The sequence below is a fragment of the Oryzias latipes genome, chromosome 24 (assembly GCF_002234675.1).
Source record: "Oryzias latipes chromosome 24, ASM223467v1".
Classification (NCBI taxonomy): domain Eukaryota; kingdom Metazoa; phylum Chordata; class Actinopteri; order Beloniformes; family Adrianichthyidae; genus Oryzias; species Oryzias latipes.
Window position 1 is genome coordinate 7,216,555 of NC_019882.2, and position 18,464 is coordinate 7,235,018.

The 18,464-nt window shown below is 40.6% G+C and overlaps 1 protein-coding gene across 1 annotated transcript; it reads right to left on the minus strand.

The window, feature by feature from the left end:
* Nucleotides 1-5,199: 5,199 nt before the first annotated feature.
* Nucleotides 5,200-17,874, minus strand: ppp4r3a (protein phosphatase 4 regulatory subunit 3A). The gene is made up of 16 exons (XM_004083465.4): nt 17,745-17,874; nt 16,815-17,024; nt 16,436-16,491; nt 16,236-16,334; nt 15,499-16,116; nt 14,750-14,827; nt 14,520-14,636; nt 13,602-13,718; nt 13,383-13,514; nt 13,038-13,140; nt 12,794-12,952; nt 12,499-12,668; nt 11,869-12,011; nt 8,080-8,270; nt 7,271-7,482; nt 5,200-6,563 (listed from the first exon to the last, which is right to left on the minus strand). Exons 2-16 carry the CDS (start codon nt 16,954-16,956, stop codon nt 6,432-6,434), a joined length of 2,469 nt encoding a protein of 822 aa, XP_004083513.1. The 5' UTR covers nt 16,957-17,024; nt 17,745-17,874; the 3' UTR covers nt 5,200-6,431.
* Nucleotides 17,875-18,464: the final 590 nt, after the last annotated feature.

The following is an 18,464-nucleotide window of genomic DNA, read 5'->3' on the forward strand; positions in this document are numbered from 1 at the left end:
TAAGTCTCTACTTTTATAGTTTTTACATTTTTAATTTGTGGTTGTTGAATCAATTTATTTTACTATGATGATCATTTCATTGCCAGAAATATTTCTAACTTTCTCTTCTGAGTGAAGTTTAATGGGCCTTTTGTCATTCTCTCTGACCATCTGGCTGGTCAAATGGACAGTAGCCTCAGAGGTCACAGCTGTCAGAGCCCATCTTGACCTTGTCAATATTGCAGCTGCGCTTACGGGTAATGGAAGATGCTCTGTGAGGCTGACAGTCATGTGGGAGGTCGTGGACCGTGTGCTTGAGCGTTCCTGTATTCATCTGCATACGTAGGAGAAGTGACTGTACTCAAATGTGATGTGTGAGGGTCTCAGTTAGTCTTGACACCCTCACTAGTCAAGGGTGCATCTGTCAGCAGCATGCAGGTCTGGGTGCCTGAACGTGCGCTGAAAGGCTAAGTGAAGTGTGTCACCTGGTTCTGGGAACGCCCCTTGGCTTTGACACATTGACTAATTAACACAGCGTATACAGGAGTAGTCTGTCCTATAAACAGCCATGCTGGAATGAGAGCAGGGCTGTCCTCACTGCGATAACTAGACGTTTCTGCTCTGGAGCCAGAAAATAATGAAATGCCGGTGTCAGACAGGAGGCAGGGGAAAGAACTGAGCCTGTGGAACAGAAGGCTAATAATAGCAGCTGAAACTGTGCTATTCCCACCACTGACTGAGAATCACCATATTTCTACACACACACGGGGTCAGACAGACACACACTGGTTTGGCAAAAGTTTGAACGGTAACCTGAGCAAGCCACCGCAGAAACCAAAGCAATCAGGAATCAAAGCAAATCCAGCCTGCGTACAGTATGTGCGTGTGCGTGCATGTGCTGAACAAATGTCTGCGCTGGTGAGTCAAAGATAAATGGAAGCAGAGTGTGGTGAAAACCGCTTTTCCCTCAATGAAGCAAGACAGTGCACGTCTCTAATGTGCCCTACCAAAAAGGATAGAGGGCCTTTCATTCGGAGCGTGGAGCTCTGTCTCTTCTCCTGCAGCCCCTCATTTCCTCCATAGTTTTCACCCCAAGAGCATCTTGAGCCCATTGCCCCTCTCTGCTCTCTCCATCACCCACAAATATAACAAAATCCCTCCCCGACAAGACAAAAGGCTTTTTGCTCTTAATTGTATCCAGCTGTGAGGCAGACGAAAGAGGTGAGATCGGGAGAGAAGTGAAGGAAAAGCAGGGTAGGAGAGGAGACATGAGCAACAGGAGTTTTCGCAGAGGAGAGGAAAGTTCGAAATAAAAGATGTGTTTGTTCAGTACCACAGGCTGACATGTCTCTTAAGCTTTGCCCAACAAAACCATATGCCACTTGGCCACAGGCAGAAGGCGGGAGGACAGAAAGATGAGGTGTGGGGGTGTACAGTGAAGGGTAAGCTCATAATATGTCTTTGATGGATGCAGATAGTCATGAAAGAGGCCATACGTGCTGCAAGGATGCTATTCAAGGTAAGCCAGACATTGAGACCGAATCCTACAGATGAATAGAAATGATGCATGAAGAGTGGACAGCGAACAAGGCGCCAACTGAAGGAGCTTCTTGCTCGACCTGCAGCCCTCACGCTCCCCTACAGCCTCTCAGAAGCCCGCTGACCACACACGCCGCCTGGCAGAATACGGACGCCAGCGCCACACGACACAGAGCCGCCGTCAAAATCTCAGACGCCCCAGCAGCGGGGGCCATCAGCTTTGGCTGCATGTAAGAGAAAGTTTCGATTACACACGGGTTTTCGCTCCCTGGAAACAAAAGTGGACACAAATTGCGAATGTCAAACACAGTTTTGACTGCTACTGTACCCAGCTCAGTTTAGTTAGTTTTGTGTTACAGACTACAACCTGAACTCTGTGTAGGTAAAGGCAAGATATGCTTTAGTCCAGTTTAGTAGACCTAACAGGGGCACTTCTTGATTGTATGTGTGACTAGTCCCACATGTTCGACTCTCACTGAACCATAAGCTCGATCTTCTTGTTTATTGACTGGAAACTGATACCTTTAAGTGCCTCATTCATGCTACCTAAAGTGAGTCAAAAGCAGCAGTTCAGACATCGTGGTTGGGTCATTCACCTTCTAGCACTGGGTGGCTTTTACATGTTGGATGTCTGCCGCAATGTTTTCCTTCACAAAAGACTTTGCATTTCCCAGAGCTCAGCGTAGGTTAACACCTCCGGTTATAAGTGCCCAGAGGGCTGGTGAGGTTGGTTTTATTTTATACCGTGTGAGCTTTACGCACTTTTAATAGGGGCTGGAATTTATGCATGTGGGGATTTTATCTGCTAGATTCCAGCGTGTGAGTTCACATTTCAGGGACACCATTAAATATAAAACTCCTGGAAAGTTGGCTGCTTCTAGGAATACAAGTGTCAGACTACCGGCTATCAGGGGCTCACGGTGTGGATTTACGGTGTGCCCCCTGAGAGTACCCACAACCCATCTCAGTCATACATTGCCACTGTTTATCACTCTGACATTTCCATTTAACCTGCAATACAAGAGCTCTTAGATTCACACTTGAGTGTCCAGAACTCCATGATGAAACACAACACTGGTGGATTGGTTATGATCTCTTCTGCTTCCCTTTGCTTCCATATAATTTTTCATCCAAAGTTTCTGGTACGAAAAGCCCCAAACAAATCCCATAAAACAACAAAACCAACTGCAGGTACATTGTTGAATCAGATACCCTCTAGGCATTATTACATCTGATCCCTGCTTCACTTTGTGCTGCAGCAGAGGAAATCATTTGAACCCGAGAATCTCAAATACCTCTGCATCTATTGGCATTGTTTATGATGGAGCTGGTGCAATTTATTTTTGCAAGACATATGAATAGAGATTAAACTTGATTGAGCTTCTTATTTTAGATGGATAATACAAAAGTTAAAATATACAAGGGAAAAAAGGGAAGGACAGCAGACAAGACAAATCATATTTGACTGTCAAAAAATGCAAAAACAATTTCTTTTATATTTAATATCTATTCTTGCTGCCTTCATTTGCAATAATTTGTGTCTTGCATTTGTTTAAATGATATTATACTGTGTCAGTCTTTGGACTTAATGACTTACTTAATCTGTCATTCACCATTCCTGCTTCCTAAAAGGAAATCTCGTGGAAAGCGTGTTAAACTTCTCTTCCTGACAGCATCTCACTTCAGGCTAAATGTGAACCAGATGTGACGGATGATGGTTTCTCTCCACTTTTATTTTGCTACCGACGGATGCTGACCTAGGGCATCGCGGTGGCCCCGGGGTCCCCGTCAGCCTGCCGGCCCCCCACCCCACCTCAGGGACACCCAGCTCCAGTGTTTAACATGATGATTAATCACACACAGCGGCGGACGTGCAGTGCTAAACAAGGCCAATCACCTCCATTAAAGCGGGGGAGCTCCAGCAGACACAGAGAGCACTTTGTGCCGGGAAACACAGGTCATTGTCTGCTGCAACGCCTGGCCCAGTAGGGAGACATGAAGGTGGACTTTGTGTGGATGTTTTGACAACCTCGGCCAGGTTTTTAAAAACCGCATGTGTGCCACATTTCCTATCTTATATCCTGATTGTGGTTTTCAGAACCACACAGGAATGACATTAGTTTCCTTCTTCTTTTTTTATACTCGGTCCTAAACGTCCCTTTAACTGTCTCTGTTTTTATCATCCACTAAAATTAACCAGTGAAGACCATCTTTGTTGTTTGGGGGTTCTTGCTGATTTCACACCAACAGATTGAAGCTCTATTCTCAGGAAAAATGACCAAATTACCACAAGCAAAGTAGTCCCTGGTTTGTTTTTGTTGGCTTCTATTTCCGAGACTCTGATATAAAGAAGACCGTCATAATAGGCACACTTTGTGCCTTGACCTGGGATTTTTCTTTGTCAAATCACATTTGGAGAATGGCCCTGTAAAGGGCTGGCCAAGTGGATAGGCTCCAGCAACCCTGAGACCCAGAACAAGAATAAACGTGTATAGAAAAATGGATGGACGGCTTTAGAGAATACCTATACAAAGAAAAAGTTTAAGACTACAGAGCACTGTGGGGACTGTAGGATACCTATTTTCAATTAGATCCTTTTCCATAAGACATCTGCAAATTTCAATTATGGAAAACATACACCTGTGTGTGATGGTGTACACTGTGATTAAAGCAAAAACAGAAGATAAGAAGTAGACCAAACGATCGGGCCAATCAAGAGAGCTGTCAAAAAGGCTTTTCATTGCCCCAGCAGGAAGTTGGACAACAGCATCCCCAATGGGGACTCCTCAGCCTGGCAGACATACAGGCGGACAGCGCCGGGAGAGCCACTTGGCACCAGAGGAGGAGCTGGCATTCTGGTTCAGTAGCGGCTGGCACCAGGAGCATGCTGGCCTCTCCGGTGGCAAAAAAAACCCCCAAAAGGCTGACACAGACTCTGCCACACTCCTGTTGAGGAGCAAACGGAGCCTGGCAGGGAGGGCAACTCTTCAAAAGCGGCTGTTGTCTGGAGATGGCTTTCATGTGAATGGGAGCGCTAACAAGCGTTGAGTGGAGGCTCTCGCTGCACGCTGGACATCCAGCCATCCTATTCTCCTGGGATTTTTTTAATAAACAATGTTTGAAAGACACAGAGAAGACAGCAAGTCTTTGGTGGCCTCGGTTCTGTTTGTTTTGTACTCCAACTCCTGCTGAGTTGACCACATAAGCTGGGAGGGGCAGACACTTTTTCGGGTCAACCTTACCCCCCTCCAGAAAAGTCCGTGTAACGAGTAAACAAATATACTCACAAACGAATCCTTGACACTTAAAGACTTTTTCTGCATAAAAACTAGCTATTCAAAGAAAACTGAATTTTAAATAACCTTTTTTTTTTGTCTAATGGTAAACCGTAATTTTATCAATACGATAACCTTTTGTTTGCCTGAAAATGTCCTTATAGCAAACAAAATCCTCAATTTATCACCAAAAATTCAATGTTTGATTTTAATAGACGTTGTCAAAACATGTCATTTTAAATTCACCTGTAAGTAAATAAACTCACTTCACCCACTGGACGTGAGTACAATGAGCAAGGAGTATTCTGTGGAACTGGAGCGCCATCTGCTGCAACACAAGAGTACTGATCTTTTATGATGCAGAGCAGGTTTGTTTAACCAGCTGATTGCAAAGAGCATAGAAAATGTGTTTTCATTTTATTTAATTTAGAATTAAACTGCTTTTTCATAAAATAAAAGATTTGGCTTACATTGTAATTCATATTGTTTGCCTGGCTGTTGCACGATCAACACAAAACATACTTCGGAGGGGGGAAAAAAGAACAAAACAGGCAGGTTAAAGAGTAAAAAAAAAAAGAAATCACTACCAGGACAGGTGTGGTAGGACATTTTACAGCAAAGATAAATTTTAATGGTCCCAAATTTTCTGAACAACTAAGTGTACACTCGTGTAAAAGGAAAGAAAAAAAAAAGATATGACAAAATTCATCACATCTAGAATTCCACTCAATCTTTAATCAAGACGGGATTACAAATTCTCCAAAAAATCTGCAGTTTCAAAGGGCAAAAAGGGTAAAACTATCTCACCTACTGAGGTCTTTAAAAACCTGTTCATGTGTGACTGAAAACGTCCTGAACATTTAAAGGCAGGTCTTTTGTTACATTAAAAAAAAAGGAAGAAAATAAAAACAGGTGACAGATTGAGACATACAAAAAACAAAAACAAAAAAAGAATAAGCTGCTGGCTTTTCTTTTTTTTTTTTTTACTCCTCAGAGAATGACCGCCGAGGATGGACGACACATTAAAACAACGAGGACGACTGCCATCTGGTCCTATTTACTAACTTAAAAGTAAAGCAACAGATATAGAGGGGGAGAACAAGCGCACGGATAAAAAGAAGTGGAAAGGAACAGAGAGAAAGTAGATTGGAGGTGGAGATGGTGGTGCGCGCCTTGTGGTTCTGGGTCTGAATTGGCCGACCCATTTGGGCCGAAGTGATGTCCTTCCCTGAGTGGAGGGGCGGGGGGAGGGGGCAGTGGATTATGGTCCGAGCACGTCCGCTCTATGGGTTTTGTACAAGTGTGTACATGTGTATTAGCATGTGTAGTCCGTTTCTCCAGTCGTTTTTGAAATACCCCGACGAGTCCACTGAGATCTTCTGGGAAACCTTTCCTCCCTCTAAGCGGTCAATGGTTTGCTCCACCTCACAGACGGCATTTCCACTCCTGCTCTTCTGATTGGCACTTGTATGAATAATGCGAGTCTGAGGAGGCTTCGTATCCGATAAGAGTCCTCTCCTCTTTGGGGCCGCCCGCCGACCATGACGGGTGACATTTATTCATTCAATTTGTTTACAAGTTTGATCATTCCTGTAAAATATTCCGTCTGGGCTGGCGACAAACTGGACCGCTGAACCTTTACGAGCTCAGTTTGGACTTCTTTGTGGGTGGCACCGTGTCTTCTTTATTCTCCCCGTCCTCCTCCTCCTCTTCTTCCTCCTCCTCCTCCTCATCGTCGACAGGATAGTCCACCAGTCCAACTAAACCTTGCTGATAGACAAAAAAGATATTAAACTATAATTTTATAACAATTTCACAAACAGTTTGATAACATAAACACAAATTACAGAAATATTCCATAGAAAAAAATGCCTTTGTCTCAGAAAATGTGCAAAAATGTATAAATATTCTTCCTTTTTTTACAGTTTTCCCTGGTTTTTGCTTTGATATTTAGCCTATAAGTGATAAATCAGAACAACCCAATACAACATCGACTGTGATGACGACTTTAAACCAAAAAAAGAAAAAACAGCCGAGAAAACTAGCAAAAAAGGTGTGAAGTATTCTAGCTCGCAGTTCTTGTGAAAATATAAAACAGAAAAGATTTTTGGAACAGTCAAAACAGTTTTTCAAATTGACTGGAAAACCAAAGAGATGCAAAAATGACTGAACCGTACAGTTAATCCGTGCGTTAAAAAAATGTTTTATTATTTTTAAGTTATGTTTTATAAGCATTGAAGTCGAGGTGTTTCGAAGTATAAGTGTTAATGTTAACATTACAAACATTCTGTTTAAATGCTTTTCTACAGTATACGCAGTGTTAGTTGAATTTCTCTGAGTGTTTTGGTTTATTTTGCCAAAAATAGCAAAATTGAAAAATTTTATTTGTGAAGTAAAACATTTTTTGTCTTTGGAAAAATATACGTATTAAACGAGGAACGAATTGAAAAAGAAGTAAATTGTATAATTGCACTGACCTTTGTGGTTACAGTCGTGGTCGGGGGTGAACCCCGTGACCCTGAGCCTGGAGATCCCGGTGATCCTGGAGATCCAGGGTTCAACGAGGCAGAGGAAGGAGGGCTGGATATGTTGGTTTTAGTGGATCCAGAGAAGGAAAGCTTGAAGCTTGGACTCTGTCTTCCTGTCAAAGTTGATTTTCCCAAAATATCCTTGTCTTCCGTGTCTTTCACTGGTGTCAGAAGAAGTAAACAAAAAAATTGTAGTCACCCAATAATCGACCCTTTTATCAAGACACTGCAGTTCACCAAGAACACTGAAGAAGTTTTTTTTTAACCAAGACCTGGAGCATATTTAAGTAAAGTAGTTGTAAAAGTTACACAAAAACAATAGTATGTAAAAACAAAATTAACATATGACTTACGTTTAAACAAAACAAATGACTACATTAACAATACACAGATGTATTTATTATAGAAATCCTACACAAATATTACCCGACTAAGAAAAACATGTCTTGATATCACTAGGTCAGAGAAATAAAAATGCTAAAGAGCCGATTTATGAGTTATAAACATTTCTTAAGTGTTTAACATTCTATATATGAGGGAAACAAGTTGCTTTTGCATCAAACATGTCTCTAATCGTGGACATTTATAGTAATAAAATGGACATTGGTAAAAGTCCTGTTATTTTTTTTAACTCTAACAGCTTCAGGAAACAGGAGCAAAAGAAATTTTTAAAAACCAATTTGCAAAATTCTGCAAAAGTCACTGATTTTCTTAACTGCATCTTCACCCTTCTAATGCTGAAATGTTTATATACTAACATTTCTTTCTCTCCATGAACTTGCTTATTGGTTCCATGAGGTCTTCCTCGCTTTTCATCTTGTCAGAAGGTGGAACCACTGCCTCGCCGTCCTCTAGGTCATCCTCATCTGTGTTGAACCACATCTCCTCTTCATCCTCTAGTGTTCGTGCATCACGCCGAAAGCGATGGTTGCGCAGGATAGAACGCATGCTGCAGAGGACGACAACGAGGAAACCACTTTTAGTCTTCACAAAAATATCAACTTTTGCTACAATGAAATGTATAAAGAGATTAGGACGTCTATAAATCCACAAATGTTTGGTGATTTTAGTGATGTTATAGATAAGGCATGCAAGTGTTGAAATCATGATGAAGAGCTTGGAAACCTGAGATGCTTCTTTCGATAATAACAAAAATAAATCATAGACTACAGTTTAATTTTACACTTATTTACATAATTATATATGTAAAATCATATTTTTAAAAGGACTATTCTTAACCCTTGTGCTATCCTAGGCACTTTAACATTTGGAGTTGGGTCATCTAGATCGGTGTTTTTCTACCTTTCTTGAGCCACGGCACACTTTAACCTTGACAAAAATCCCACAGCACACCACCGTCCAAAAAAAAAAAAAAAAAAAGAAAGAAACTCATAGTCTGTATTGATCTACAGCCCCTCTGCAATCTCACATGCATTTTTGTGATAATTGTGGCAGAAAAAGCTGGAAGCTGCAGCTGTTTTTCTAGAAGATGTAATAAAAGTTAAGTTAGAAGATTTAAAAACTTTTTGATGTCTGTTTGCTGTGGTTTCAAGACGTTTAACAAGGACGACTCATTGTGCGCTGAGCCGCTGTCACTTTAACCCAATGCATCATGGGAGATGTAGTGAAAACAGCCGCTGAACGAAAAAAGACTCGCGTCTCTGAGCTTCATTGTTTTGTTCACTTGTTCCACGGTCTGATACCGGATTCTGTGGAAAGCTACATCGCTAAAGACGAGCTTTAGCTGGTACTTTTGTTGGAATTGAGAGACTTACGAGCAGATCAGAACAAGGAAGTGAAGACTTTAACCACTTCTGATGGGTCAGACTGATGACGTATGATTAAGCCTCCAAGAATGATTGGTGGAGACAGTTTCCGAAAACAGAGCTGAAGCTGCAGCTAAATCACGGTACCGTCATTCTTATCAAAATGTCTTTAATTTAATCAAATAAACACAAAGAAAAAAGTGTTTTATGATCTTTTATATTCCTAACTACTCAGTGTTTTATCAGGGCCTGTTTGGATGAACTAAGAGCTGATATCCTGGAGATTGTGAAATGTTTTTAGATCAGTTAATGAGGGCAATATCCCAAGGCACTGGTTGAAAAACATTGATCTAGACCAGGGGTCGGGAACCTATGGCTCGCGAGCCATATATGGCTCTTTTGATGGTCACATGTGGCTCGCAGACAAATCTTTAATTATACTTTTTTTTTTTTTCATTAGACCAGTCCTTCTCGGGCGCAATGCGATGCCAGAGGCGCGCAGTAGTAGCGGTGCTTGGAGAAAAAAATCTGTGCCAGCGCTATCAGTTACTATTATCTATTATTTCACAGAGTTTGTACCAGCCTGAAACCTGTGAATTGCCGTGCCTAAAACTGCGCGCTCCCGTCTCTGAGAAAGAGCGCGCAGATGCGAGGACGGGATGTGTGAGGGAGAAAGCAGAGGGTGGGGCTGAGGTGTTGTGGGGACAGGCAGCAGGTGAATCGCGCAGGGATTGTAAAAACCTAAAACCCGCTGCCCGTCACTCACTGCAGCGTGTAAGTGTGTGTTTGGCTCCGTATCTGCATGTGAGCAGTCTGTCTCACATCTACAGAACATTCATACCTACGATGACGTTTAAAGTCTCAACGCCTGCATGAAGCAGAAACTCACCACGTATCAACCAGACTAGACCATCAGCAAAACTACCACGAGAAATACTCATCATTTATTAGCAACAGCATAACAATGTTATTAAAAAGAATCCTCAGACTTATTGTACTTTAAAAATGTTGAAATTAAATCAAATGCACACATTCACTTGTATATTTAGTTTTAAACAAATTGTCGCGGACTGAGTTGGATGGCTGTTGGGCCGCGTTAAAAGTTCTGGAGTTCATGGAACGCATCGATCAAGCAGTGATCTGATTGGCCCTCAGTTCTGTCGCTCAGCCTGTTGTTTGGTAGTTTGGACCAATGGGGTTCAGCTGTGGGCCGATTAAGGGGAATGGGAGGGGCTGGAGCGGGAGCAGGGGAATATAAAGTTGGGAGAAGCTCTCTCGTCTCGGCGGGAGAGATTCAGGAGCTGCTGAATTAATTGTAGGGCGTTTGTTACGGTCTGCAGTAATCAGAATAAAGAACTTTAAAAGAGGTTAAGTCTCCGTGCCTCAGTGTGGGAAAAGGACACTACATAATGGTATGGCTCTTTCGAAATTACATTTCAAAATATGTGGCGTTTTTGGCTCTCTTGGCCAAAAAGGTTCCCGACCCCTGATCTAGACCCACTAGACAGTGCACTGAACCTTTTTTCTTCAATGATTTGTGATCTTCACTGGTGTCCATGGATTACATGAAATCTTTCCACCTTTATCCACTTTTGTCATGGTAGGTAGAACATGTCAATGTAAGGGTGGGGTCATCTAAGATAGCACAAGGGTTAAGTCTTTTATAGTAAACAATATCCATGTATATGAAATAAACTTTGGCACACAATAGAACACATTTTTAGAGAAAGTGTGTGTGTTCACCTGGGGCGATAGATCTACGTCACAATGTGAGGACCCACTCGTTTACGTGGATTGGGTGAATTGCGTAAACGGATCAAAATACCACTTTGGGGTTTCTTTTCGTGAGGAATGAATATTAGAATACAATTTAAAGCTTAAACAAAATACTTAGCATAATATAGCCCCTTTAAGTTCAAATCTTCCTAAAAGGGAGTTATTTACAAGAAAAACAAACAAATAACATTCTGCTAGTTTCAAAGTCACAGCAATCTAAATTATTTTAATACAATCTTCTCTTTCGGCTTTTCCCATCAGGGGTCGCCACAGCGAATCATCCTTTTCCATCTCACTATCATGAACATCTTCTACCCTAACATTAGCCAACTTCATGTCCTCTGTTAAGACATCCATATATCTCCTCTTTGGCCGTCCTCTTGCCCTCCTGCCAGGCAGCTCCATCTCCAACATCCTTCTACCAATATATCCACTATCCCTCCTCTGAACATGTCCAAACCATCTCAGTCTGGCTTCTCTGACTTTGTCGCTAACACAGGCAACATGAGCCGTCCCTCTGATGTACTCGTTCCTTATCCTGTCTAACCTGGTCACTCCTAAGGAGAACCTCAACATCTTCATCTCCGCTACCTCCATCTCAGCCTCTTGTCTCTGTCTCACTGCTACCGTCTCTAACCCATAGAGCAGAGCTGGTCTCACCACTGTCTTGTACACCTTTCCTTTGAGTCTTGCTGACACTCTTCTGTCACACAACACTCCTGACACTTTCCTCCACTCGCTCCAACCTCCCTGCACTCGCCTCATCACCTCTTTTCCACACTCCCCATCACACTGAACTGTTGATCCCAAGTACTTAAACTCCTGCACCTTCTTCACCTCAGCCCCCTGTAACCTAACGCTTCTACTTTGATCCCTCTCGTTCAGACACATGTATTCTGTCTTACCACACCTGACCTTGTATTTTAACACAATACATGTATTAAAACACACATTTTGCTTTTAGCTATGTCATGCAACATTAGGACCGGGTCTTTGCCCTCTCACCTGTCCAGCTTGGGGTTGTCTTGCCGCTCTCGCTGCTGCTCATACCGGAGCTTAAGGCCTTTGAAGGTCTGGACGTAGTCCACATCTTCCAAAGCCTTCCAGTAGTTTTCAACTATATGAGCTGTTAGAGATTTCACATCCTCCTTGAAGGAAAAAGCAGATAAAGAACAAGTGCAGCTTGATGAGAAAGAAGCATTGAAAAAGATTGGTTTGGGACACAAACTAAACTAAAAAGAAAATGGGTGTAACGAAAAGTTTAAGAATATTTTAAAGTTTAGGCTTTGTTTTTGCTTTTTTAGAGACCAATGGGAAAAGTTACTTTTACCTGGAACAACAAAACAAAAATGTTGCTGATGTCTCAGCATTACACATTTGACTTTAAGAAAACATTTAACAGATCAAGTCATCGGTGCTCTGCAGAAACAAACAAATGAAAAACTATAAAAAATTGTTTTTCCAACCATAACAAAAGGAAGAAGTTTTTCTTAGAGTCCGTTTTGAGAGATATCTTAGTATCGTTTTCTAGTCTATAACATCTACAATTACTAAAAACTTTTCTGTAACTTTTTTTTTTAATTTGTATTTGAAGCATTTGAGTTTCAGAAAGTGAAAACAACGGGGAACACTCACTACGCGGACATATTCAAACATCTCAATGATGGCAGAGTTCATCAGATTGTAGCGGGAGCCGTTTTTGAGGAAAGCTTTGACGACAGGCTCAAAGAGAAAGTTTCTCATGATGTATCGATTGTAGAATTCATCCTTCAGACCAATGATCCTTCGCATGAAGCGTAGGGCACCTGTGAATACAGAAATAGGTCCTTTTGTAACCTATTTTATGTCAACATTAACAAGGAATTGAAAGTGTGGAGTGATTTGAAAATGAACACATCTTGAAAGTAGAATTTGAAGACGTAAAACTTACAAAGTGCCAGGAAGGCATGCTGAGAGGCAGTGAGCACTAGTACCCTCCTGAGAATATCTTTGTTGATGATGTAGTTCTTTATGTGATACGTGTGATGCTCAACACAAAATGTTAACAGCTCCAAAATCAATGCCAATAACTGCGATGTTTGAAAATCATCTACAAAGGGAAGAAGAAAAAAAAAGAACATTTCATAAAGCGTTTAACAAAGTATGATAACCAAAGACATCTTGAACTTTAATACCTTTGCTGGGTTTTTCTTCTGTGGTGTTGGCTAGTAGTGGAGCGGAGAGGACATGCATACAATGTTTGTAGAAAAAGCTCAAGAACTCTGTCTTTTCTGTTTTCTGCAAAGAAAAAGAAAGCAACATTTTTTTTGAATTAGTTGCACACCTTCTAAAAATACACAGAACATAATGTTCCCACCCTTAGCAGTTTACTTGGGAAGGTACAGATCTCTGGCCCAACCTGTTAAACTGGGGGCCCTGATATTGTTTCTTCCCAGGCAGAGAAACTTGATCAGCAGGAAAATCAAACTGCTATCGGGAAATTCTGTCACAAGTGATTAGAAGTACAAGAGCAAACTCACGTTAGCAGTTGCCAGCATGTTCTCTGGATCCAGCAGAGTCCGTAGCAACCCCATAAGCTGAACTGCACCACCAAGTTCTGGGTCTGAGTCACAGATCATGTGCTCTATGATCAAGTTGATTAATAGAATGTCCTGAAAACAAAATAAATGTGTTTGTATCAACCTAAGAAACAATTAGGGCCACCTTTCATTTAAGCCTGTCATTTGCTGTATACTCACATCATCATTCTGCTGAGATTCCTGCATGACAAACTCTCTTACCATGGAGGGGTTGTACTCCACCAGATACGAGAAGATATCTGTGGCTGCCCCGCGCACTTGAACATCATCCATTCCCTATTCAGCATAAAAGAATGTCAGCCATTAAAACTTATTTTTTAATCTACCAAAAAAAACAAAAAAACATTCCAACTTTAGTAACAGTTAAGGAGGGGGGCAATATTTAATTACATTTTATAAATTTACCATAAGGCAAAGTCAATAAAATATTGTTTTGTTGTATAATTATTAGAAAACCTTAACTATGTTCATGAAAGTCAAAGTAAAGGAACCCTAACCCTAAGTAAATTCATCTAAAATTTGAACTATTATAAAGGTTACAATTTGCAGCAGATATCCATTTTCTATGAGAAAAATAGTCCTGCCAATTCTAGTATGAGAAATAATTTACTCCTCATTTGGAACAATATGGCCAAAATCTAATTTTAAAGTTTTACGCCAAAACAAAACAAGCATATTCATAGCAAAGTAAAAGTGACAAATTTAAGAGAAGGAACAATGTAGAAATCAGGAGTCCTGCACACTGGTTAATAAAAATAGCCTCCATTGAAAGGAAAAAAAATCTCTATTGTGTTTACCAGTTTGGTTATTAATTTCTGTTTTATGTTACAAAGAGAAAACCAATGTTTGCTTAGTTTTATTTTGGTATAAAATGTACCAACATATCGATGAGGAAAAATCTGATCATAAAACATGGTCTATATGATAACATCCTGTACAAAAACCACAGGCTGGAGACCGACAAGTTCTACAATTCTAAAGCAACACAGCAGAAATATCTATAATATCAACAAAAGGAGCCAATTTCTTTGTATCTCTGACTCATAATTTGTCCTAATCCCAACGCCAATCACTCACCAGTATGACCTCCAGTGCAGGTAAAATGCCCATGTTTGACAATGTCTTAAAGAAGGCGTCTCTGTTTTGAGGTTGTAACGTTTGTGAAAATGCGCAGAACTCCTTTAGGAAGCTTACCTGATAAGACAAAGAAATTCGATGAAACAAGGTAAAAAAAAAATTATATATCAACTAATGTGGAGAAGATTAACACTTTAAATAAATGATATCAGTATATTGTAAAATAATACCAGTTCATGTCTTTTGTCGTCATCTGTGGACTCATCTGTTAGCTGTGCAAAGAGGTCCGTCAGGAATTTTTCATCGTCCTGACACCAAACAAGAAACAAATAAAGAATGAAATATCCAGTAAACCAGTAGAAAATTGAAGCACAACAGAAATGAATTTTCTAATGCTAATGTGCTGCATTTCATGTTTACAGTAACAGAAGAATAAAATTATGCAACATAATTAACCAAAAACAATAACATAATTCAAATATTTCTTTTTAGGTTCAATCTATGAAGGATATGCATGTTCATAATAATAAAAAAGAAAAAAATTGTATAATAATCTCTAACACTCTGAATGAAAAACTCTGATCATATTTGCATAAAGAGTTTTTAGAATATAAAAAGGGAAGAAATATACAGCACTGGTTGATTACACACAGCACAGTGTACCAAAAGTGTTTGAGTTTCACTTTTCCTCCTGGACAGCACAACGGATTTACACAACACTTCTCCATCTCCATGGGGACAGCAATACATAAACACTGCTGAGCTGACAGTACAAAACACAAAGGTCACATGACCATAAACGACTGTCAAAAGAGCCTCACCCATTTCCATTTTAAGTGTGACGGGGAAAAAATATAAATATACTACTTCCACATGAGGTTTGTTCATTTAAAAACATCCATTCATCCCCCAACTAGTATTTTTTTTTCAAACATGCATTTACATTCACAACCTTAAGGGGAAAAAAAGGGGGTCTCACCTGTAGCATGCCCACAATCTCCACCTTATTGAAGAAGATGAAGGAGTGCAGGGTGGACAGCATATTTTCCTCAAAAACAGAGGGAGTAGGCAGCACCATATCCTGAATATACTGCACTCGATATGTCTGGTGTATTTTCTGACGCAGTTCAGGATCAGAAATTGGAATCACCTCCTTAAAACGAGCCGTCTTAGTCAGGAACTCCCGATGCCGCCGTGGCTGCAGCAGTGAGGGGTCAAACTCTAAACAGCCAATGACGTCCATGATGCACTCGTCAGAGAACATAACTTCGAAGAGAGCAGTGCGATTCAGCAGGAAGATGCCTTTAATTATTTCATATAGGTGGTGCAGTCCCTCTCTGTTGTCCAAATCCTCACATATACGAAAAAGTTCCAGAAGCTTGCGAATATACCCTTCATTCTCCACGGCCAGTGCAAGTTTCTCACGTCGTAGCGGCGACGGGAGAGAGGAGGCCACCAGCTCAGCCAGGTCCTCCAAACGATTTAGTTCACAAGGTGGCAACTCCAGACCCGGTGATGACATGTCATCAAAGCGCTCCTCCTCAGACTCGTCCACCACATCTTGAGTAATGTCCACTGATGGATCCTTTCCCTGCACCTAAACAGTCACAAAATATAGGTGAAGAGAGCTGAACACAATGACATCACACACATTTGAGGAGCAAACACACAACTACAGAGACACAAACACCCCAGGAAAAAAGAATTTTCCCTTACTTGGCATATTTTCTCCCAAATTTCATCACATCCCGCCTTTTCCTGGAAACTGAGTGCTAAGTCGTAGTTTTCGCCTTCTGACCATACAATCAATGTATCCTGCACGAGACAAAAATATTACTTAGAGTATTAAGAAATTGCGCACAACTGAAAAATAACTTGATTCTGTGCAAATACATTGCAACATTCCATGTGCTGACCTGTTGTTTCTGGTAGGCTGTGTTTGGGTTGATTTTTGACTCCAACAGTAGTGAACCTGTCATGTTAAAACAGAGCATATATCAACTACAAACCAGTGCTAATTACTGTGCATCACAACTAAAACAGCAGGCAAATCAACAATGTGTAAAATTATGTTTTTAATTAAATTGAAAGTACCCTTTTAAGGCCGCTAAGAACAGAGTGTAACGCATGTTTCACAGCTTTACAGGTAAAACGTGCAGTCTCACTTAGGGTTCTATATATCTCACTGGGGATTTAAAAGTTTGCAATATTTGGTTCCTTCTTAAAATAAAAATGTGGGGCTGAAATCAGTAGAACCAAGTAGGCTGTGTTTACATTGTTCTATTCCTCACTCACCGTCGCTCTCAGCTCGCACCAGCAAAGAAGTGCCTTTCAACCGTTCCACATAGGCTGAAGAGACATGCCCAGTCCCACGATCATCCCACTGTCTGTCCTCATTGAGGGTATACACTTTAACTCGTCGACGAGTGTCAGTCATCCTGGCAGGCGATTGTAGCCGATGTCCCACTCCAGGACGTGCTTGGCTCTCACAGGATGGTGCCTCACCTGTAACAGAAAACGTCCCTTAACACCTGCTTACTTCTGTGAAGTTATTACGACTTTTCAGAGAGTTAGAATAATAGATCGTTTCACCTTCACCATATTACACATAGATTAGTTATTCTGTTCTAGTTTGGATCTGAAAGCACCATTAATGAACATTTGAGACGCCCAGGCCAGGGAAAGCATAGTCTATTGTGGCATCAATACCGGTTAACTAACACACTGGCATTTGCTTGTATCATCACAACAGCTGCCGTGAGCCTTTGCTATTTCTTTTTACACACGCAGCAGAAATAGAAGTATACCCTGTACACTCCATTGGCAGAATGTTTGAACAAACCACATCTGAGAACTGGTACAGTTTGTTCGAAGCAGGTAATGCTAGCTTCACACCAAACATGCTAACTAGTCCGCTATCGACTAACACCCCGGGCATTCATTAATGAACACATGCTCAAATGATTTGTATTTAGTCTGTTAATATTTATTTTCTGACACAAAACACCGTTTTAATCTAAACATGGCCGGGGTGTTTTCGTAATAAACAATGTGCGAGCTAACTAGCGTTAGCCGCTAATTTTTTTTTTCCTCCAAGTGTTCCGCCATGTTCTGGCTCGGGGCCGCGTTAAGAACACACTCTCGCTACATATACTTACATAACCCTCAAAAAATATGCAAACGAACAAACAAATGTATCGCAATAACTGCAAAGTTGCGCTTTACATTATATTGCTATTCGCCATTCATTCCAGACGTCTTGCTCGGATAAATGCTAAGTGTCCCCCGTGAGTATTCAGCCATCTTGGGTCCCTTCAGTCAATACACGGGGTTTCCAGCACAGCGAAAACAGGGCAACCGCGACATTTAAAGAGACAGTAACACAAAACGTGTTTTCCTGATAACTGCGACGAAAAAACACTTTGAGAAGATTGATGTTTTAAGTTTCAGCTTTCTACGCAATTTAAGTTAGATTTTGGCACAAATTTTTTTTAGCTAGATTATTTCTTGGTTGTTGCACAACTAATTTGCAAGAGTTGGAAATCCTACAACTATAAGGTACTTTATTTTGTAGAACCTTAAAACTCCACAGTCATTACTTCTAATAAACAATCAATGGCTTTGTAAAATAAAAAAAGATAAAATTAACATATCCAGGAGCAAAATTACAAATGCACGTTTCATACAGACCACTTTTTTGTGCTATGTTGATGTATAAAGTTCTCAGTCATGAATCAGATTATGTTGTGTTTGTTAGCACCATCATTGTTTTAACCATTTAACCTTTTTCCATGGCAACAAAAAAACTACTGGAATAATCAGATAAGTTTTGACATGCATATTAAAAATCTGATATTAAAAAAAACCTTTGTTAGATGCTTCTATTCTTTTGTGAATGTAGACATTTAGATTTCCAAGTGTTGATCTTAAACATATCAATTCATT